This window comes from Aphelocoma coerulescens, chromosome 3 (genome assembly GCF_041296385.1).
Source record: "Aphelocoma coerulescens isolate FSJ_1873_10779 chromosome 3, UR_Acoe_1.0, whole genome shotgun sequence".
NCBI classification, from domain to species: domain Eukaryota; kingdom Metazoa; phylum Chordata; class Aves; order Passeriformes; family Corvidae; genus Aphelocoma; species Aphelocoma coerulescens.
The window spans coordinates 57306890-57327765 of NC_091016.1; the positions used below are offsets into that span (position 1 = coordinate 57306890).

Genomic DNA, 20876 nt, shown 5'->3' on the forward strand with positions numbered 1-20876 from the left:
TGTGAAATGTGATCTGTTTCCTACTAATGCAAATAAATAAATTAGAAGCAGTAGCAGTGAAAACCAATGGCTCAAGCCAAGGCGGAAAGAGGTAGTCAGAGCAAAGAACAAAGTCAAGTAGGAAGTAGCTTGTGCTAGCTAGGAACAGGAGCAAAAGTATATGAAGTTATCTACTGAAAAAAAAAGACTGCAGGAACTATAAGGCTCATTGTTGTCACCATTACCATTCTCCAGGTTTTCACTGCTTTCGTAGCAGCCAGAATCCCGAGGAGAGCATCCGGTTAGGCCTTGGCCTTCAATGAGAAGTTTCTCCTGAGATCCTGACTGGTCGCTGTTACCTAGAGGATGCGAGAATACAGTGAAAAACAGGCAAACAGAAAATGCGGCTGAACTTCGCAACCTTCCATTTCAAACACCATTATCTTGTGTGTCCAGAGAAGGGCAACACAGCTGGTGAAGGGTCTGGAGCACAAGTCTTATGAGAAGCAGGCGAGGGAACTGGGGGTGTTGAGCCTGGAGAAAAGGAGGCTCAGGGGAGACCTTAATGCCCTCTGCACTGTTGGACTGTTGTAGCCAGGTGGGGGTCGGCCTCTTCTGCCAAGTAACAAACAATGGGACTAAAGGAAATGGCCTCAAGCTGTGCCAGGGGAGGTTTAGTTTGTGAATTAAGAAAAATTTCTTCACTGAAAAGGTGGTCAGGAACTGGAACAGGTTGCCCAGGGCAGTGGTTGAGTCACCATCATTGGAGATCATCATTTAAAAGATGTGCAGATGTGGTACTTAGGGACTTGGTTTAGTGAGGACTTGGTTGGACTTGCTGTACCTAAAGGTCTTTACCAATCTAAATGATTCTATGATTTTCGCTATTGTATTATTTATATCAGAAAAGAATGAGCATTAGGAAAAGCCATCACAAATGTTGGAAACATTCATCCTGTTTGGTAAATGATTAACAACAGCCTCAGCAAGAGTGTGAGGGAGCAGCATGGTACACAATGAAAGCAGAATGGAATTTCTGCGTGCCTCAGCTGCCTTGGGGCCTGCAACTTACCACCACAGAAATTTATTTAAAATGATTGTGTCAAAGTTCTTTCTAAGACTTAAAAAACCTCCAACACCCAAAACAGAAGAAAAGAGCTGAAAAGAACCAAGTCAAGTGAAAAAGAATAAAATCCTAACTCTGAATTACCTTCCAGAAGACCAGGAGGAAGGATCAGGAGTGAGTGGCACATTAGATATTGTCCCCTAACAAAGGATGAAGGGACATGAAGAAGACTAATGGTGCCAATTCCTTCCTTCCTTGGTCTATGCAAAAAGCCAACTCTCAAGTGTGGTCCATCCAGCTTGCATACACTGGATTCCAGGCATTTACCCAGAATGTTTTGTCAGAAATCATGTTTTGTAAAGAAGCTAAATCTGGAGCTGAAGATACAGAAAACCAGTGTCATGACACAAGAATACAGTTTATGCTGTGGGGTTTTTCCCCCTGCAATAAAATGTCAGAAATGGCTAGTACAATTCCTACTCTCAGCACACGGCAAGTAATTATGGAGTGGAACTATGTGCTGCTGCCCCTCCCAGATTCCAGCTGTCTGGTCCCCACTTCTCTTTCTCCTCATCATCCTGATTTGGAGCTGGAATTTGTACTTTCCAACCATGAAATCTTCAAGTTTTCAAACCAAAATTGAAGGGTCCTGAAAAAAATTTTTACTTCAGGGAAGTTTAGCATTCTAAATAGGTCTGCACATAATGAAGAGAAGCTCATCTTAGGTGACAAAAAGCTACTCTGATATAAGTGAAAAGAAACTAACTAATTATGCAACTGCAACTTTATTGGGAGCTAGAGAAGGGCAAGGAAGGAGTGGATGCCTCTTTGGGAAATGAACAAGAAAGCTACACAGGCCACACATCACTGTCTAAAGACACTAACCACAAATATTGCTGTAACTGAATTAAGCATTTCCCACTCAACAGCTGTTTAAATTGCTGCTATGGCAGTTTAAGCTAAACATAGGAATTTGCACAGAAGCAGCTGGGAAAGCCCTCACACAATCCCTTCTACTGATTCTGCTCGGTGGATACCAACCTTGTACTGACACTTGGAGATGAAGGGCAAATTCAGTACTAAGGTTACTGCAGCTAGGCTCTGCTTACTCCAGTGCAGCAAAGACACCCTTGCATTTGACTTACTCCACTTCTCCTCGTCATTGCAACCACTTTCCCGACACCACGTGTTCAGTGAGCAAATCTGCACTGCTGAACACAGATAGGTGGGTCACTGTTTTTCACTCTTTGCACTTGACTGATATATTTGCTCCCTTTGAAAATTGCTGTGTTACCATATAGACAACCTGAAGCTACCTTTACAATCCTGCAATTAACAGCCCAAGAACCAAAAGCATGTGCAGATGAGACTAATTCACATTACACTTCTCCACAGCCCTCTGGGCTTTGACTTTTTTTTTACTCTTGATAATCTTAATCTCTTCCCTCTAATCTGGAAATTTCTTCTTTCCTACTCTCTATGTCTCAGCTTCTTACTTTGAGTAGGTTATCTCAGGATTTATTCTTGAACAACTATTCTAGTGTTGTGTGTTGTACATTTAATATTCATTAAATAAGTTGGGTGGCAAGGTTTACATGAACAGAATTAATTCCAGCAGAACAAAAGGAAGTTTTAAGTCACTCCTCAAAAATCTAACGTTACACAGGATTACCCTGGAAATAACTAGATTAGGAAAAAAAATGAGATCAAAATCCTGGAACAAGTTTTCTGCTTTAAGGGGTTCACAAGGTTCTTGGCAAAGCTCTACTAAAACAGAAAACCTCTAACATCCCACGTACTATCATATTCCTGAAGAAGTTCCACTGCTGTGAGGAGAACAGCTCTGTGCTCAGGATCTCGGATGTTCAGTTCATCCAAATCTTCTTCTTCTAAAAGCTTAAAGGTATCCAGATCTTCATAACCATTGAACAGAAACGTGGGCATGTGCTCCTGCACAAAGGGGAAAAAAATAAGAAGAGCTGTAAGACAACATATTTATTCAACTTTATCAATAAAAATACTAAAAGAGATTTTTGCAACCAGCAAGAAATGCAGTAGTTAAATAAGTGCAAACCAGCGCACAACAGCAAAATTATGTATTATAGTTTGCATAAACACTGCTCTGAATTCAGGGAGGTAGCTGTGCCAGAACTGGAATGCTGCATATACTGTTGTGTTTGGAATGCACTGTATTAGATGGCCTGGGTATCATGCTACCTGAAGGCACAACATGGCATGGCTCTGTATGACGGGAGAAGTATGAAAGGTGAATGACAGCCACAGCAATTTATCCTGAGAAACACGGAAAAAAAATGTCCACTTTCAAGACAGGGTAATTATTGTTATTTTACACTTTTGGCTTGCCTCTGGAGCGTGCTAGCCTGTGGTCATACTGTACAACTATTTACGGTCTCTGAGTGCACATGACTCGCAGCCTGCAGCACTTCATCATGCCTGAGAGGCAGTTCTGCCTGGCTTCAGCTATTTTCACTCTGCAGCTAAGACCTGATTCTGCTAAGTGGTGTCACAATTCTTAGGATTATGAATCTGGTGTGTAGCTTCCAAAACTAACAACTTCAAAGGTGTGGTCCCCTTCCCACAAGCAAAAGTGAAGGGTAAGCAGAGAGAGAAAGAATTTGGACCTTCAAATTGATGCGATCCAAGAGATCCTCAACTGACTTGGGCTGGGGAGGTCTGCTTTTTCGACGTCTCCTCGTGGGCCGCTTCGGCTTCTCTTCCTCTTCATTTAACACATCCACATAGATAAATTTGAAGGTGCCAACTTTGTTGTTCAAGAGACCCATCCAAGTGCCCATGGGGGGTTTGCTGATTATATCAATGATGTCACCTTTCTGCAGACCAAAGAAGCAAGAAAGCCACTTAGCTTTCTGACAGATATTTACGCAAACACACCCACTTGGATTTCCATGTACATGGACAACACACTTTAGTTTTCAAAAGGTTAACCACAGCTCTTGCAAAAATGTCTGATAATGCTTGTTTTACGCATGGAAGAAAAGGGAATCAGGTGACATGCCTCAGAACACAGAGCAAGTCAACAAAAGAACCTGGAATGGACCCCGACTGTCCAGATTCACAAACTTGCTGACATCTCTGTAGAGCATCAGTGCTCTTTGGTTCAAAAGTCTCTATGCTTGCAACTACCTGAAATTGGTGCAAAGCAGAGCATGCTCAGTGTATACGGGAACAATTTCACATCAGATCTCCTGAGCAAAGGAAGCCAACACAGAAAGAACCAACAAAGTTGCTTTTCCTAATGTGCTCATGATCATTACAAAGAAATGGACACACAACTGCTTTTGCACACCTAAAGAGACTACCTTACATACATCTGCTTTAATAGGAATTAGCTGCCCTTGGAATTTTAAGTAATGAATGTAAGGAGTCAGTTTGAATTGAATATGGCACAACTAAAAATAATCAAAGCTAATATCCAGAAAAATTAAAGGGGGGTGACCACTCACTTAGCAAAGTGCTTCAATATAAACTCAAACCAAGTTATATTAACTGAAATGCCTTTAAGAGACACTGTGTGCAGGTACATGCACATTTCTTCCAAGAGTTTTGAAAATTTTTCCATTGAGGATTATTTCATTGTGGCAGACAAAGTATTTTTCCAATCTTTCAAGCAAAACCTTGCAAAATGGAAATTAATTGATGGCACATCTTTAATTTTCCAGAAACTAAAGACACAAGTGTCTTTCCCTGGATGGAGAGAAACGTAAGTACTTACTGATGTTCTATAACATTTTGCTATAAATGCTATACAAGGAAATATTAAATGTATAGGACAGGTTAAAGGGCTTCAAAAACACAAATAAATTCATTAAAAGATTAAAATTCTATCATTGTTGCAAAAAGCTCTTAATTTAGAATTTCAGCAAAATAAATGTTTTACTCCTTAAAAACAGATATAGCTGGTACCTTGAGCTTCAGAGAATCTGTATCATAAGGACTTGGAGTAAAATCAGTGTGAACCCTGGCTCTTCCACAAAAAGGTCCTCTGTAAGGAGGCTCTTCATCGTCACCATCTTCTGATTTCACACTCTCCCTGTTGCTGGTTGAGGAATCTGTTGTGCTCACTGTCTGACCACCTGTGTGGGAGACATAGTATCAGTTCACAGAAAAGACTCTTTGTGAAGAAGCTTCAGAAACAGAGGAAAGATAGAAAATGGGTCTTCTTTCCACAAAACATGGTATCAAAGTTAAAAGTCCTTAGATGCTGCTATTTCTTATACACACATATGGATGGGAGAGTTAGTAAATCTACTTTGCACTCCTGTTTTCCTGAATTCAGTCCCTTAATATTTAACCGAGAAGCTGTTTAACAAGTGTCTCATCTATGGTACGTCACAGGAGATGACCTCTTCTGGGAAGTTTTGCTCACAAAACTTTTATGAGGAAAACAAGCTCTGAAACCTGCAGGGGGGTTCTAGAATCCCTCCCAAGTCCAGAAATTTCGTGAATAGTGCAGCAAGTTCACATCACCTGTGTTCCATTTAAGCTGTTTCGTGTCGAGACAATCAAAACCAGAGAGGTTTTAAATACTACTCTTTCTTTAACCAGTAAATGAGAAAAACTCTCTCGAGGTTTCTCTGGAGGGAAGGTGGGAAGCCCATCTGGAGTGCTCAGGAGAAATCCAGTGTAAAGATGAGCCTGTTTACTACTGGCCAAGGATTGTAATTCTTATTTAGAGTGAGAATTACAATCCTTGGCCAGTAGTAAACAGATTCATTATTACATTTATATTAGAATACTTATATTATAATAGTAGGACCCAGCAGACCAAGCCAGAAAGCCAAATTTCACTTTTTCAGGGTTCTGCATAAACATAAAGCAAAAACCCCCCACTCTTTGCACCAAAGAGCTTACAGTTCTTTGCAAACCCCTAATGACTAACACATCAGCCTTTCTACTTTTTAACCACTGTTTCTGCTTTGACTTTCTCTGATTCTGCTTACTGTGGAGATCTCTGCTCCCTGAAGCCACAGAAATGGAGTAACACAGTTACAACTGAACTTACTCATTGAGCTCTGACCACTTAAGGAACTCCTCAGGCTCTCCACTGAGCCACCGGCTTTCAGCTTGGGTTTGTCCAGGGAGTCAGCGTCTGGTGGTGGCGACTGCGGGGAACCCGGCATGATCCCAGGGCTGGACTCCTGAAAGGGATTGGACCATTGAAGTTTGCTAAATGAACACAGGCACTGACAGGAGCTGCTTGCCCATCTCCAAAAAGATTCTGTTTTCCCGCTCTTTACCAGACAGGCTGAAACCTTCTCTCTACTTATTTAGCAATACCCAGCTGTGGTAGAAACTCCACTTTATTAGGCATGATAGTGGTGATGGGAGCAAACAGACCAGGCTGAAAAAGCTAGCATTGTAAGTAGAAACAAAAACCTTACACAAAGCTCCCAATTCAAGGGTTTTTATGACACATGATACTTTTGCCAGCAGTACTTGCAAAACAACTAGTGCCAAATTCAGGTTTCTGAATTTTGTACAAAGATGGACACAAACAAACAGACAATGCAAGTGAGACATGAAGCAATGGGTTTGTTTTGTTGGGTTTTTTTCAGTGAATTTTTTATATCATTGCTCATTTACCTAGAAGAACAAAAAAAAAATTGGCTGGAAAATGCAGCCTTTGCATAGTACAAATACTCATAAACATATATACATAAATATAAAAAGATTTTGCTACATGTGCAATAGTTTAAGCAATTTCTCTTTTTATTCAGTCAAACATTACAGAAAATTAAAAGGGTCTTTCCTAAATTGAAATTCTGTCAGCCTTTGTGAAGCACAGGTAAAACAAAGCAGCAGATACTTGTGGCCAGCATAACTTTTGCTTGTTTTAATGCATGCAGAAAGAGATACTGGAACATACTTTGAATCATGATGCCTGAAAGTCATAAATATTTTAAAACAATTGTGCCATGAAGTTTGAAAACAGAGGAACTGTAGCTTGCATACAGGAGTGTTTTGTGGAGATGTGTGCTCATAAAACTTTTAGATGAACACGCAGAATCATTAAGAAAATCTCATCCCAGCATATGACTTCAGAGGTAAAGTCAATCTCAGAGAGAGAGACAGAGAGCAGAAGTATTGCTAAGTCATTGTAAAGCAATTTCTCAAAGGATCCCTTTTTTTTGGCAGACTTTGCAGAAGCGCACTGTAAAGCCAGTCAGACACCAAAACATCTTCTCACCAATATTAAATCATGTTACACCTTAAAATATTTTAACTGTAAGTTTAAATGAAATAACAATAAGTGTAGTACTGCCCCTGGTTATGAATAAGTATGGCTAATAAATCATTCCGCAGGAAAGGGATTCTAATGCTGCAAAGCATGGCATAACACTGGCCACATTTCTGCCTCTCTTGGTGCCTGCGGATTCTTCAGTTTGGGGTTGTTACTATGGATGTTACGAACTGCTCCTTTTACTCGCAGTAACGCTTTGCATTAAGAGCAAAACTCCCTTTCCATTCCCAATTCCCCATGACTGCGAGCATCCCCTGCGACCCAGCGGCCGGTCCGAGCCACATGGGGGCGGTGTTAACCAGGAAGAGCTCTGCTTTCCCAGCGTCTTTCGAACTTCCTCCTTACGCAGCGCAAGTGGCAAGACCGGTTTTAAACAAATGCCGAAAATTTTTGACACTCCACTAAAGCAAGGAACCCAAAGTATACCAAACGGGGAAAAGACAGCCATTGTTTCTGGGCCACTGAAATTCAAAGCCTAATTTAGAACTAATGTACTTCAGGTTTGTCTTTAAGAATAGACTATAAAAATCTGTAATGAAAGAATAATAGGAACATCTTCTGTCAGATGCCCCTTTCTGACTAGATTGTGCCTCTGTTTTAATGGGCTGTGGCACAGGGCAAGCTATGATGGAGAAAAGATCTGTAATAGCAGAGAAGAGCTGTGTATGTGGAGTTATGCTGGGAATTTAAACTAGGGTGTAAATTGCAGATTAAATATATTACTGTGACCCTGTGTAACATACTAGTTCCCTTAATAAATTATGATAGAAAAGAAATGGAAATAGAGAATGAGGTGTGTAGTGCCATCAGTGACAGACTTCTGATGAGCTACTTAAATGAAAATCTGAAAATGCATTTTCCATGGTACTGGTATCTATAGGAAGCCATTTCACAGTGAGGGATTTTAAAGAAACACAGCAATAAGTCACACCATATAGTCTTGTTAGAAATTTCTTCAGAGATGCCTTGATGCATGGGAATCAATATTGATTAACACTTCTACATTATTAAGTGGATTCCACTGCAGACCTTACATACCTGCTCAGACAAAGAGCTGCTGTATTTTTTTGACATCCTTTTCTTCATTGTTTCTTTTACAGACTTCACCTTTTTGCCCAGAGAGATACGGGAGGCAGAGGGTGATTTGATCACTTCTTTATAAACAAAGTCTCCTTCTTTGCCCTGCAAAATAAAACAGGGCTTAAGCCTTTTAAAGAGAAGAGCCATTTTTCCCCTCATTCAGCAGTCACTGCAGAGGTGTCCAGGCAGACACAGGACAGCAGCACAGTGTCCTGTTGCCTGCTCCAAATTCACTGTTGAGACCTTGTGCAAACCACTGTAGCAGTCCACTGTAGCTCACTCTGAAGGATGGATTTGTAAACTTTTTGTGAAAGTATTGTGTGTAGATGTGTTAAGGACTGTTAGGATGCCTTTATCCCTTTGCATTTCAGGTAAGTGATCTGATAGAAAACCCCACAGTTTCAGACTAAGCCTTCCTGACAGGACACGCAACAGTAGTTGTGGCTAATGTTGGTCAATAGTACAAAGAGTTTAACAGGAATAAAGGTACCTCTGAGATCCTAGCCAAATACATATCTCTCTCTCTCTGTATATATCTATATATGTGTATACCTACATGTGCCTACCCAAATTTACTTTTTATTTTCAGACAGGTATTCTGCTAACCTCTGTGGTTTTACTGTGGACCATAAAAAACCCAAAAAAACTGAGCACCACAAAAAAAGTACTAAATTCATCAGCCATGGACTTGCACTGCTTTTTTTAAGACACACAACAGGGTACTGACAAACTAAACTAGCTAAATATAGTGGATGACAAAGACCAGCTGCTTTGAATGCATTTAACCTTTTCTAAACCAGCCTAAGATACTGAGCACTTACCTATGCCACAAGCACACATTTAATATGGATCAGCTGATGTTTTGCCAAACTTGTATGATTCAGCCCTTATTCAGATTGCCCAGGCAGGACATTAAACATGGCCTTACATTTGACTGTGTTTCAGGAACCACTGAGCAATGCAGCTCTATTAGAGCTACTCTGGCACCCTCCAGCACAAAAAAGGACCAAAATCCGTCTGGCCAAAGAGATTGCCTAGTGAGTTTGGTCTCTGACTTGGTTCAATTTAGCTACATGAACATAGCAAACCTTAAAATAAATGTACACTATATTGTACATTAAAGACTTATCTTTTTTTTTTTTCCCTATGTTTATGTATGTTTTCTACTTCACTAATGTTCTTACAAAAAGTTTCTCTGAAATTCAACTGATAATACATTTTTTTTCCCCTTACAAGTTGTTAGTAATTACAACTTCTTTGGTAATTTTGGTCTTTTACAAGAAGTTAAGGACAGCTTTTTGCTTAATCTTTTTTGACAAAAACCTTCTGTTTAATGGACTTACATGTTTTCAAGAAAAAAACCCCTTTGATCTGTATATATTGTTCTAGTGCACTGTATCTCTCCCACTACTAATGCTCCCAGGGATAAATGTAACATCTAAACTTCACACTTTCTTCTATTAAAACCAATCTAATAAAAACAAGTATCTATGTTTAAAGATGAACACTCTAAGTTCAGAAGTTGACTTTTTTACTGAGTTGAAAATTGATGAGTAAAATAACCACCCACAGATTTAGCAAATTTAGGGGTATTTTATGATGTTAAAAAATAATAAGGCAACAAAAAGCATGCCCAAAAGACCCAGCTGACATAAAAAATAATATAATGCTGGCAGACAAAATGTTTCACAATTTAGACTTGATTTAAGTGGACAGTAAAGGTATCAGATCCAATGCTGAAACAGAAAAGAAAAACATCTATGGGCAGAAGGAAAAAATATGTTTGCAATTTCATTTGATATAATGTTCTGGCTCGTTTCTGTTCTGTTCTTTTTGGCCACAGGCCAACCAACAGTACCAGTGGGATCAACATGAGTAACATAAAATGGAATCAATTCTCAGGGGAGATGAGTTTTTTTTTTTAAACACAAGAATTCTCTGAGATCAATTGTGCAGCACCCAGCACAATGGGATCCTGGTCTACTTCAGAGCTCTGAGATACAATGAGAAAACAAATAATGAACTTCTTTCATAATGACTTCCATGCAAATAACTTGCAGATCTTCAGCAAAGTTAGCCTCATCATTCCAAATAGTAAATATTTTTACCAAGAAAGTATAGCAAGCACATGTTTTGCCTTGGGTGATGCTCTGAGGAAGTCAGACGTAAGAATAGCCCACAGATGTGCCCCCAGATGTGCCCCCAGATCTGTGCTTTGGTCACTTGTTCCTACCTTTTTACACATACTGTATATAAATACTTAGCCACACGTGGATATGGGTGGGTATGTTATTCTCAAAGCTAAGGAAGTTTGAGGTTAACAAAGATCCTCTGTTTTCTTGGATCCCCAAACTATTATTACAGACCTAAATTACACTTCAGTCTATTATAACTCTACTGCACATTTCATTTTATGCTATTTCAAGTCTGCACCTTCTCAAACTCACCATTTGGTCAGAACTGTTTCCAATATGAAGGGAACGATTAGTCAAATCAAAGCCTCCAAAGCTACAGGTTCTCTGCAAAAAACCAAGGATAGATAGTTTTATCACCATGATTAGCTCACTTAGAACATCTGTGATTTGGAGAACACCAATTAAAACACAAATGTCTGCAAAAATGGAAAGAAATAAACAAACAAACAAAGGGATGAGAGATTATAAATCAGGAACTCTGTTGTAAAGCAATATGAGTCTCTCTTTTCCAGAGACAACTCCTTGGCCTAAGGTCTGCTGCTGTTGAGTCATCTACTGCCTACTCCTCTCTTTAAAAAGAAAAAAGACTTTTTGGTCTGAGGAAACTGTTGATCTTATGCATCAAGTTTTCCAAGGTGCTGGCAACTCCATCTCTTCACTCCCATCTGCCTTCATAAATAAGTCCACAGCAGCACTGAAACAGAGAACCACCAATCTTCTAAATCTTTTAAAGCATTGGATAACCTACCTTCTGAATAGCTGCATAGGCTGCATTTCCACTGAAATACAGGGAATCACTGGAAGCCTAGTAGGGTAAGCCCTTGGTAAGAGGAGGGAAAACCCAGCCCAGCTATCCATAAGCATTGTGTCCCCAGAGACCCAGCAAGCCCTGATTCCAGATAAGGTGCTCCAGCTGTTTCTTTGCAATCAGAGAGGTAATAAAACCTGACCAATGAACAACCAGCTGCACAGTACTCAAGTAACTGGCCCTGGCAGAAGTCTCATGGGGCAATGCACGGAAATGAAGGTGTGGCAGTTAGAATTAACTTGCACAACTTCAACTCTGGGCTCTGAGTGGGGTTTTGAAGACAGGCAGATTCCTACTATAAGTATTCTTTTCCAAGTCAGAGCTGACATAAACAGGAGGCAGAAGATCAACACTTGTGAACTAAAAGTTCTTAGCGCAACAGAGTAGAATCAGTTATGTATTGATTAGGTATTGGCTCAGACCTACAAAGGATTGTGAGTCAGTGAAGACCCACTACTGAGAACTACTAGCCTGCTTTGTCTATTAGGAAGAAGCAAGCTGTATAAACTGTGACACTTAATAAACAATTATAAGAATTCATTCTTTTAAAGTAAACACTCTTCCTGCCCACCACTTAAGAAGCACACGTATTAATAGCTTTTAGAAGGTTTTATTTCTAGCTTCTTCCTGCTTACACCCAACAAACTTGGATGACAGTTTTTGTACCCACCACAACTCTAGCGGAACTCAAAGCCAGCTTTGACGAGGCCCCACACACATTAAAGAGAGTGCTATGATGTAGAATTTTTCTAAGTGTTTGGTTTTTGTTTGTTTGTTTTTTTTTTTTTCCAGAAGGCAATGTGACTATGGCACAGGTTTTAAAAATTGGTTTTGGAAAACATTTGAGACTAACCACAAGTAATAAGATCAGTTTCTAATGCACAGCATGTTTAGCTAGGAGTAATTTGGTCCTTCTGTGAAGGACCATTATAACTAATCCTACAGTGTATGGTAATCCCAGCAATGAAGAGAGGATATCTGGAACTGCTCAGAGCAAACTTGCCTGTCAAATCAGCCAGAGCTCCTCCTAAAGAAGTCTTCTCAGAGAAAAACTGTTGGTTAAAAGCTTCTGAGTGAATGCACCTTATTAAGGATGCTTGTTGTTTCACTATGGACCTCCCCATACATTTAAAATTTAACTTCCACCTTCAGATTCCAGTAGGGACCCTGGAAATACTGCACCAAACAAAAGGTCTGTGGATGAGGAGAGGGATATTCAATGGAATGGCCATGCAATCAAAAGTACTGTTCTTCTGGGAAAAAAAGAAAAATTGATGCCAGTTGAAAATTTCATGCATGTCCAGGCCACTGAAACAAATATAAATGACAAAAATGAATGGCAAGGCAAGACAGAGTGACCAATTCCACTGAATACATAGGCATTGCAATTTCCCTGAGGTTGCAGCAAACAAACATTGAGCATTTCTAGGAAGGAGCGGCATTAGTTGAAGCTTGGCAGCCATTTGCGGTTTCAGGAGGAAGTGCATTGAAAAAGCTGTAAGGGCAGCAGGTCTCCAACACTTATTCCCATTCAAACCAGGATGGAGAAGCAGCTGACTGTGGAGTTCCTCAACAACAACAAAATGCTATCCATTTCTTCTTTAACTGTATCTCTGTGATTAAGCAAAGGTCAGTGCAGACCGTTTTCATAAAGAAATTACTATAGTGAGACAAGACTAACTTAATAGAAGAACTGAAAAGTTTATGTCATGTGTATTTACCAAGACAGTTTTAGAGGGTATTTTTAATTATGGAGCATATCTAGAACATATGAGTATGCTTTTTGGTCCAAGATAACCTTATTATTCAACCCACAGAGGGGCAAGCAAGGTTTCTCTCATCATTTTAATATCCTTACAGGAAAACAACATCTTCTGAGTACAAGGTCTGTACCAATAAACAGTGTCCTGTGAGGGGGAGGGTAAGCAGTCAATACAGAAGAAATAGTAAAGCTGCCAAGAGAGAATGTTCATGGTATTGGGTAGAAAAAAAATCTGTGTTTTGTGGCCAAAGAGCCAAAAGGGAACCATGAAGGCCTGGTCATCTCCCACAGGTTATTCAAGGAGACTGTCACTCTTACACCTTATACCTGAAGAAATTAGGCAGAGACCTCTCAAAAAAAAAAAAATTGCTATTAAGAGGAAAAGCTGTTTCTACTGTATTGTTCACTGGAATATCTTGCTTAATGTTACGGGTGCACTGCTGTTTCCATCCACTGAAGTAGGGAACATTGTCAACTAGACAACAGACCAGCTGGCTCAGCTTTGGAGATCTGGCATCAAAGGCAAGTTCCTAGGAAACTCAGAATCATGGTTAATATATGTTATATGATGAAATGTCATCATGTAACAAAACTGGATCATATAATCAGGAAGCAGCTTTGGATCCCTATGGAGTGTTCAAATCACTTAATTTCTCACTCTAAGCACAGTTTCCTCTTTTTGCCATCCCCCCCGTTCCCTCTCCATAATGCTCTGAGGGAAGCTGCCACCTTCATTCCATGGTAGAAGGAAAGAGCAGTAGTGACACTTCTGGTGGTGGTGAGCAGCAAGCAGGAGGGCAGTGACTACGTAATGCAAAACTCCACGTCTTTCTGCAGCTGTGTATGTAAGGGAAAATACAGATTGGGTGAGTGAACTGATGAGATGCAATCTGAGAAGGGAAGGGCCAATTTAAGGCAATGGCAGCTGAAAAGAAATAGAGCACAGTTGAGTAACAATATTACTCTGAAAATGTTGTTCATCTCTTGGTAGAAGAGAATACTGACTCCCAAAGCATCACAAAGAATGTATTTATAGCATCTGAAACCCTCTCTGTTCACCGGTGATCTCTATTTCTGCACTAGGTGAATTAAAAAAGCAGAATTTTGTGATATTTGCTCACTCTCACTGAGTTATTCTGTACACACAGAAATGGCAACAAAACTCTCTCTGACAAGATTATATCAAGCGCTTCCCTCATCACCTGCATTACAGTGCTTAAGAGTTCCTAATGGCAAAGAAAGCAGAAGCACTGAATATTAGTTAAAAGTACAAAGCAGAAAGTGTTCACTGCAACCTCATAGAAATTGGAAGACCACCTTCATGGCAACTCTTTGACTCACAGACTTTTGGTGGATTCTCAAGAGAACCCTTTTAGTACAGCGATCCACTGTGGCAGCCCACTTCCTCTTGGCCTCCTCATCCTCCTCCAGCAGGCATCTCCTCAGGTCCTGCTTGTCGGCCTTGCTCAGGGTCCTGTCAGTAACGGGACGCACCAGCTGTGAGAGGTTGAGGTGACTGTACAGGCTTCTCTCCACCACATAGGTGATATTGAACTCGCTGACAGAGGTGCGCCCTCGTAGCCTTCTGTTTGGGAAGCCACAACCTCCACCCCCTTTCGTTTTGTGCCGCAGTAACTGTAGGTCGCAAGTTGTGGGGGATGCTCCTTTCCTAGCAGGGCGCTGGCAAAGAAAAGCTCTGGAACAGGAATAGTTAGTATCCATTTTCTTCAATCGGATCTGCTTCCTTACACTCTGAATCTCCTCCAGGGACACCAGAAGATGGTGCTTGTGCCTGTTGCTGTCATAAAAGCAAATGCTCTCTGTACTTACCCCATGGCTCAGCGAGCCAAGGCTCTTCTTCATTTCCCCATCTGTCAAGGAGCGGCAAACTTTCTGGGACTTCTCCTCTTCTGGATAAGAGAAAAATGTCCCAAGTTTCTTGGGAGGCTTGATAAGGCCACGGCTATCAGTTTTGCTGAAGGTCTTCACCAGCTTCCGGTTAGCTCCCCAGGTATCAAGACTGCTGGATGAGGGAGAAGTAGTAAGTGAGTCCGAGTCATCCTCTGGCTGCTTTTCACAGGAGCTGTCAAAGTAGAATTGTTTCTTGTGAACTCCAGAGTAAAGTGCTGATCTGTCATCCAGTATAGGAGAGTTGTCAAGCGAGTGCTCTTCCACACCTACAGGGGACAAAAGCAGCACAACGCTTGTCATTGTTCATAATTCTCTAAGATGTTTCCCTGTAGAGTCTTATTGTATTTATTCAAGATATCACCCACTTAAATTGGAAGAAAACTATTTTTGATGTAAATTGCTCAGAAGTTATTTTTGAGTGGATAAACCTGAAGCAGTTCCTTCCATTTGGAAGTGAGAATTCTGGGATGAGTTAACGAAAGACAGGAGACAACATCCTGTAAATAAACTCATCGTTATTTTAAGTTTCTCTCTTTCATCTGCAGCTAAGTAAGACCACAGATGTTCTTACTAACAATCCCTTAAAAGCTGGAACTGGGATCTGTTTTTCATGTTTTTCTTATGATACTTGCATATGATGCTCAACTCTAGTGAGCTTACAATAGGTCAGAAGTACACACAGGTGTCAAAACCCAAACAAGTACCTCTCAGGTCCAGTTTTCCAATACCTAGTGCTGCTGTGGCTGCAGGAAGGAGTATTTTTTGCAGAAATGTATGGAGCTGAACTCCAGGATGAAATTTAAAGTTCTGGGGTTTTGATAGGGGAAAGGCATCAGTTTTAATCACACAGAATTTATTTAGCAGTTGCAAAAACAAAGAAGTAGGTCAAACTGCAGGTGTGCCAATTTCAACACTGTCCTGGTAATGACAGAAACACTTGGTTTTCACCAAATTTTTCCAGAAAATATTTCACAGGAATATTTTGCAACATAAGTACTGGACATGGGAAGATAGCCAGGTTTCCTTTTTGGAATGGAGAAAAGGGAATTAAGAACTTGAAACTGAAATTCCTTTTCATATTTATCATATAAGAAACTTTTCTCTGGTGTTTTCTTTTGAGAAAAGTATAGGCACAGGTTTTAGATGCAGTAACAAGGTAACAAGAGTCAAAAACAAGTACACATCCTGCTCTGTCTCCGACAAATTTCACAGCATTCATAGCTAGGTATCAGACACACACACAAATATGATTGTATTTATTTCTTGCCAAAATAAGTTTCTAGCATGACCTGACTTTGCCTTCATCTTTGATTGCTTCCACAGTCTTCCAGCAGAGCTAAATTTGAACCATTACCAAACTACCTACAATTTACTAAACTGGCTCATTCAATAACAAGGGCTACCTTTCACGATGACAGATTAGCAACCTTGTACAGGATTCCTGCCCCACCTTCAGTTCACTCTGTTGGCAAAATATATTTGACATACATTTGTTGAAACCTAAGATGTTATTTTACTAAGATAAAGCTCACTGTGACATTGAAGGAATAGTGGACCACATCTGACATGAAACTTTCACTCTTGAGAAATTTATTGGGGTAGGTCTGTAGATTGGAGTCTGGTTTTGACACCACTTTCCCTGTGCTGTCCAACTTGCTCTTCTCCCCCTCTACATCTTAATTTGAAAAGAAAACAGACATTCTCCTGGGACTGAATATGTACTGATAAACAATTTTAGTCCACTAAGTAAATATGTTTTTAAACCGCTTGTAAAATATGCATTGTGTGTCAACACTGTAACAGATGTTATTTGGAGTGAGTCCATGACACAAAGCCATAATGACACAGATGTAGATGTGATGCATTTTTAAGTGCTATATAAGAATGGTGCCCAGGAATTAGGAAGTTTCGGTTATTTAGCTCACTTAGGAGCAGATTAAGACAAAATACATATGGATTCAGATATTGGCACATTCTAGTGAGTATCAGCTCAGCCAAGTGTACATACATTGTGATAACAGAGTCAGTAACAGAAATGTGGAAAAAGAATCTGAGACTAGTGTGCTTTCCTTTAAAATCTACAGGAATTTCGTAAGGGAAATTCAGCAAAGCTGTTTTTGGTGAAGAAATTTTTGAGAAGGATTATTCAGAATGTTTCTTCTAGGAAACTGCATGTCATTTTTCAAAATAAGTCTACTCTTACACTATACTAAAGGCTGTTGAACAGTAATGAATTTATTTAAATTTTACTGATGTTACTCAATCAAATACTGTAGCCAACTCCCCAGAACCTAGTCACTTAAGATTTCACATTACTTCACATTCATAACACAGATTCAAAGAATCATAGCAAACATCCAGTCAACTGTGGGTAATTTGGAAGGCCAGACTGCAATCCCAAATCTGACCACCCTATTTTTTGTGATCTTGCATAGCCCTCTAACATATCCAAATGGGAATACAGACCTATATTATGAGAGATTAGGATGGATGGCATTTATGAAGCACTTTTAATTTGCCATATGAAAACTTTGGTGTGGAATTTCCTGAAAGAAAAGTCATAGATATCTACTGCTAAGGTAGACTTGGCTACTTAGGGGGCCTTCTAGTTATACAGAAGTTATGCAGAAGTAATCCATGTTGTTATTTAGCAATAATTGGTTCTGCAACAGAGTTTTCCAAGAGCAAATCTACACAGAAACTCCAGAGTGATAGATAAAGTACAAACTCAGAGTTACAGATAATTTAATCAAAGAAGCCTAGAGCTAGAGAAAACAGGCAGCAGATGGAGAAAGAAGGAAGGACTTTTTTTTGGATACAATTGTTAGTTCAGTGCTTTTTCTGCAGGGGGCAGGGGCGAAAAAACTCAATGGAAATAAAAACCCTGGAAGGAGTGGCACACTTCAGAGGAAGACCGAGGGAAAAAGGAAATAAGGAGGTGAAGCACTGTAAGAGAGGCTATAGAGAGCAAGACAGATATTTAATATGCTGAAGAGACAGTCTGGTCCAACTGCAGGAAGGCATCTCCATGCCCAGCAGCCCCTGGGCTGCCTGCTCCTGCATCTGCTCCCATCTCTGGAGCCTCCTCCTGATTGCTCCCTGCAGCTTTTCCCAGACTCCTGGGGAGAGAAAGAGGAGGTAGGACAGATTTCTCTGGGGGCCATCTTTCCCCAGAGCAGTGGAAAAATAGTCCTGTTTTGTTTGTCTCATCTCAAAATCCATGTTTTTGTTTCCAAGGTATCCCAGCTTTATGCTCACCATATGAGGTGATAAAACCTTTCCAGACAGAGACAGCTGCCCATTCCAGAGCTCTAGATGGGCTGTGCCTTCCACGCCAGCCAGTAACACCATCCATAATGTAGGAGAGGCAGGCTAGATCATAGATCTGCCAGCAGCTTCCTGCCACATACACAAGATGCACGTGTTCTCCTTAAATGCGCTAGGAAAGAATCATAAGACAGCTCAGCTCACTGCAGAGCTGAAGGGAATTGGCATACTATGCTGGGAAGGCCACCAACATAGAGAGGTGCCCACAATTCCAGTGAGGACTCAAGCACAGCTGTGCAGAGAGGCTCCTGAGGATCAGGCTCCATTAATCTGAGTGCTCACACATGGATACAGGTCATCCAGAGTTAATTCTGCAGCATGGTGTTCCCAGGGCCTGAACTCTGCTTCCCTTTCCCCCCCTCTCCTCTTCCTCCTCCCTTCTCTCCCCCTCTCTGTAGGGAGCCGGGCTCATTCAGAAGCCAAATTGCAGACAGGATCCCCCAGAAGTAGAAGTCACAAGGCAATTGCTATCCCACAAGAATGTCTGATAGAGTTCTTGTATTTCTGCCACAGGGTGATGCCATGTGGTTCAACTGCACCACCAGCCAGCTGCTACCCTCCCAAAATGAGCAGGAGCTCACCTGTGTGCCACCCCAAGCCTGGGAGGAGGGAGCAGTGTGGTAGTGGCTCCACTTACTTCTTTGCTGAGCTTGTGGGGCAGCTGGCTAGGATTGCTCCTAGGCTCATTCCCTCCCCAGCATGTGGCAGAAAACATAAGCCAAGTTCTGATCTCTTAATGAGGGGCTCTCTAGTGCTGCTCTGAGAATACCAGATCGGCAGCAACCACATTCTAGGCTGTCACCTTCCTCCTTCTAAAGCCTAAAAATTCAGTAACTTAAGGCATGCACAACAGACAAGGCAGTCATTCCTACCCTCCCTTACAAATACTCCACCCCTCCCTCCCTCAACCCTCCACTTTCTGTCCCCTCTCAAGAGAAACGTGTATTCACACGTACAGTTTTAACCATGTTGCTTTTTACCTTCTGTGCTGGGTTTTTTCATTTCTTCAACTCTTATGAGTTTCTTCCTGACTCTGCGAGTAGAATTCACCAGCTTGTGCAACCTCTTAAACTTCACCGACTCCTCTGTTTCATCATCGGATTGTTCTCTTGACTGGCAAAGAAACAAAGGGAATATTAATAAAGCAGTAGTTCCACGGCTTGCTCGTTCAAGTCAAGTTAACCCAGCTCATCTGCTGCATTGTGTCAATGCAGCTCTGTAACTGGTGTTATATTTTCAGCTCAGGTCAGACAGAAACATTTAAATTACTGAGGGTTTTCTCGTTTTCTTTTTTTTTCTTTTTCTGAAAGCATGACATACCATTTTGATTTCTAAATCTGTGCAACGTAAGATCCTAGGCACTGAAATGCATTCCTGCCCTTGTCTTTCTTCACATGCATTGTGTAATAACTACTTCCACGTCCTCTTCCAGTATGTTTCAGGCAGGGCTCTTTTCCAGGGTTCTTCTTACCATACCAGTTATGCTCCCGTGGTTTAGTCAGTCCCTGGTCTGTCTGGCATCTCAGAACTCGCTGTTTAAACCTGGTTATAAACAGCTTTTCCAAAATGAAGCTCTGTCACTGATGATTTCTCTTTTTTTCCCCCCAGTCTTCCCAGAAAATCAAAAACAGCAGCACAAGAAAGGGATGGGAAGGAAAGGAAGGAGGAGACCTCATCTGCCTCACTCACGGACTGCCACAGCTACAAAATATTCCCTTCCTCCTCCCTGCTCCTTACACTCCTCCTGAAGGCTCTCGAGGCTGGAATTAAGATGGACAGAGCATTCCTCCAGCACTGACCAAGGGAAAACTCTGACCTTTTCAGATATACAGTGCAGTCCATATTCCCCAGCATCCCGTTTCGTTTTGCATCTGATCCAGTATGCTCAGTTCCAGCTGTTTTCCCTCAAGTATCAAACATTACAGAGACAAAAAAAAATTCCCTTCTCTCCAGCAGCAGTGACACAACAAGCTGAAACAATCCATTCCTTGTGAACAAGAAGACAACTTCGATTTTCGAGCCAGATCCAATGTTCAACGTGCTACTTCCTCTGTTTTAATCAGTTCAGAATGTGGAAGGCAGCGGGGGGAAGGGCAGGGAAGGGGAGAGGAGGCCAGCAGGGCTCTCCGGCTTGGCCAGGACAGCCCTGGCATCCTGCGCCGCTGCACATTCCTGCGCACAGCACAGGCTCCAGCTGGAGCACAGTATGGATCGTATACCTTACTTTGTTTTCACTCATAGTCCCAGCCAATTCACAGCATTCCTAATGGTCAGCTCTAAAAACCCTCATGCAACTTCCTGTCAGTGCAGCTATCTGGGCTTCCACAGTGTGTTCATCCTTTTTTCTCCTCCTCCTTAATGAAACTTTTAAAAATAAAGATCCCCAACAGATGCAAGCCAAGTAAAAACAAACAAACAAAAAAAAGCCATCCCCTTCTCTTCCCAGCAAAAATGCTGTCTGCTTA

The 20876-nt window shown here is 41.1% G+C and overlaps 1 protein-coding gene across 14 annotated transcripts in view; it reads right to left on the minus strand.

The window, feature by feature from the left end:
- The window catches only part of SASH1 (SAM and SH3 domain containing 1), a 535562-nt gene that overhangs the window by 12306 nt on the left and 502380 nt on the right, over positions 1–20876 (minus strand). For 12 of the 14 annotated variants that reach the window (XM_069010408.1, XM_069010406.1, XM_069010417.1 and 9 more), the window contains 9 exons: positions 19392–19524; positions 14515–15350; positions 10856–10927; positions 8367–8510; positions 6090–6225; positions 4991–5160; positions 3688–3897; positions 2845–2995; positions 225–338 (listed from right to left, as the gene is read on the minus strand). In XM_069010408.1, coding sequence (XP_068866509.1) covers positions 225–338; positions 2845–2995; positions 3688–3897; positions 4991–5160; positions 6090–6225; positions 8367–8510; positions 10856–10927; positions 14515–15350; positions 19392–19524 — 1966 coding nt within the window. Of the gene's footprint in view, positions 1–224; positions 339–2844; positions 2996–3687; positions 3898–4990; positions 5161–6089; positions 6226–8366; positions 8511–10855; positions 10928–14514; positions 15351–19391; positions 19525–19731; positions 20083–20876 lie in introns of those variants that run through there. The other 2 variants (XM_069010420.1, XM_069010410.1) reach the window with 2 other exon arrangements.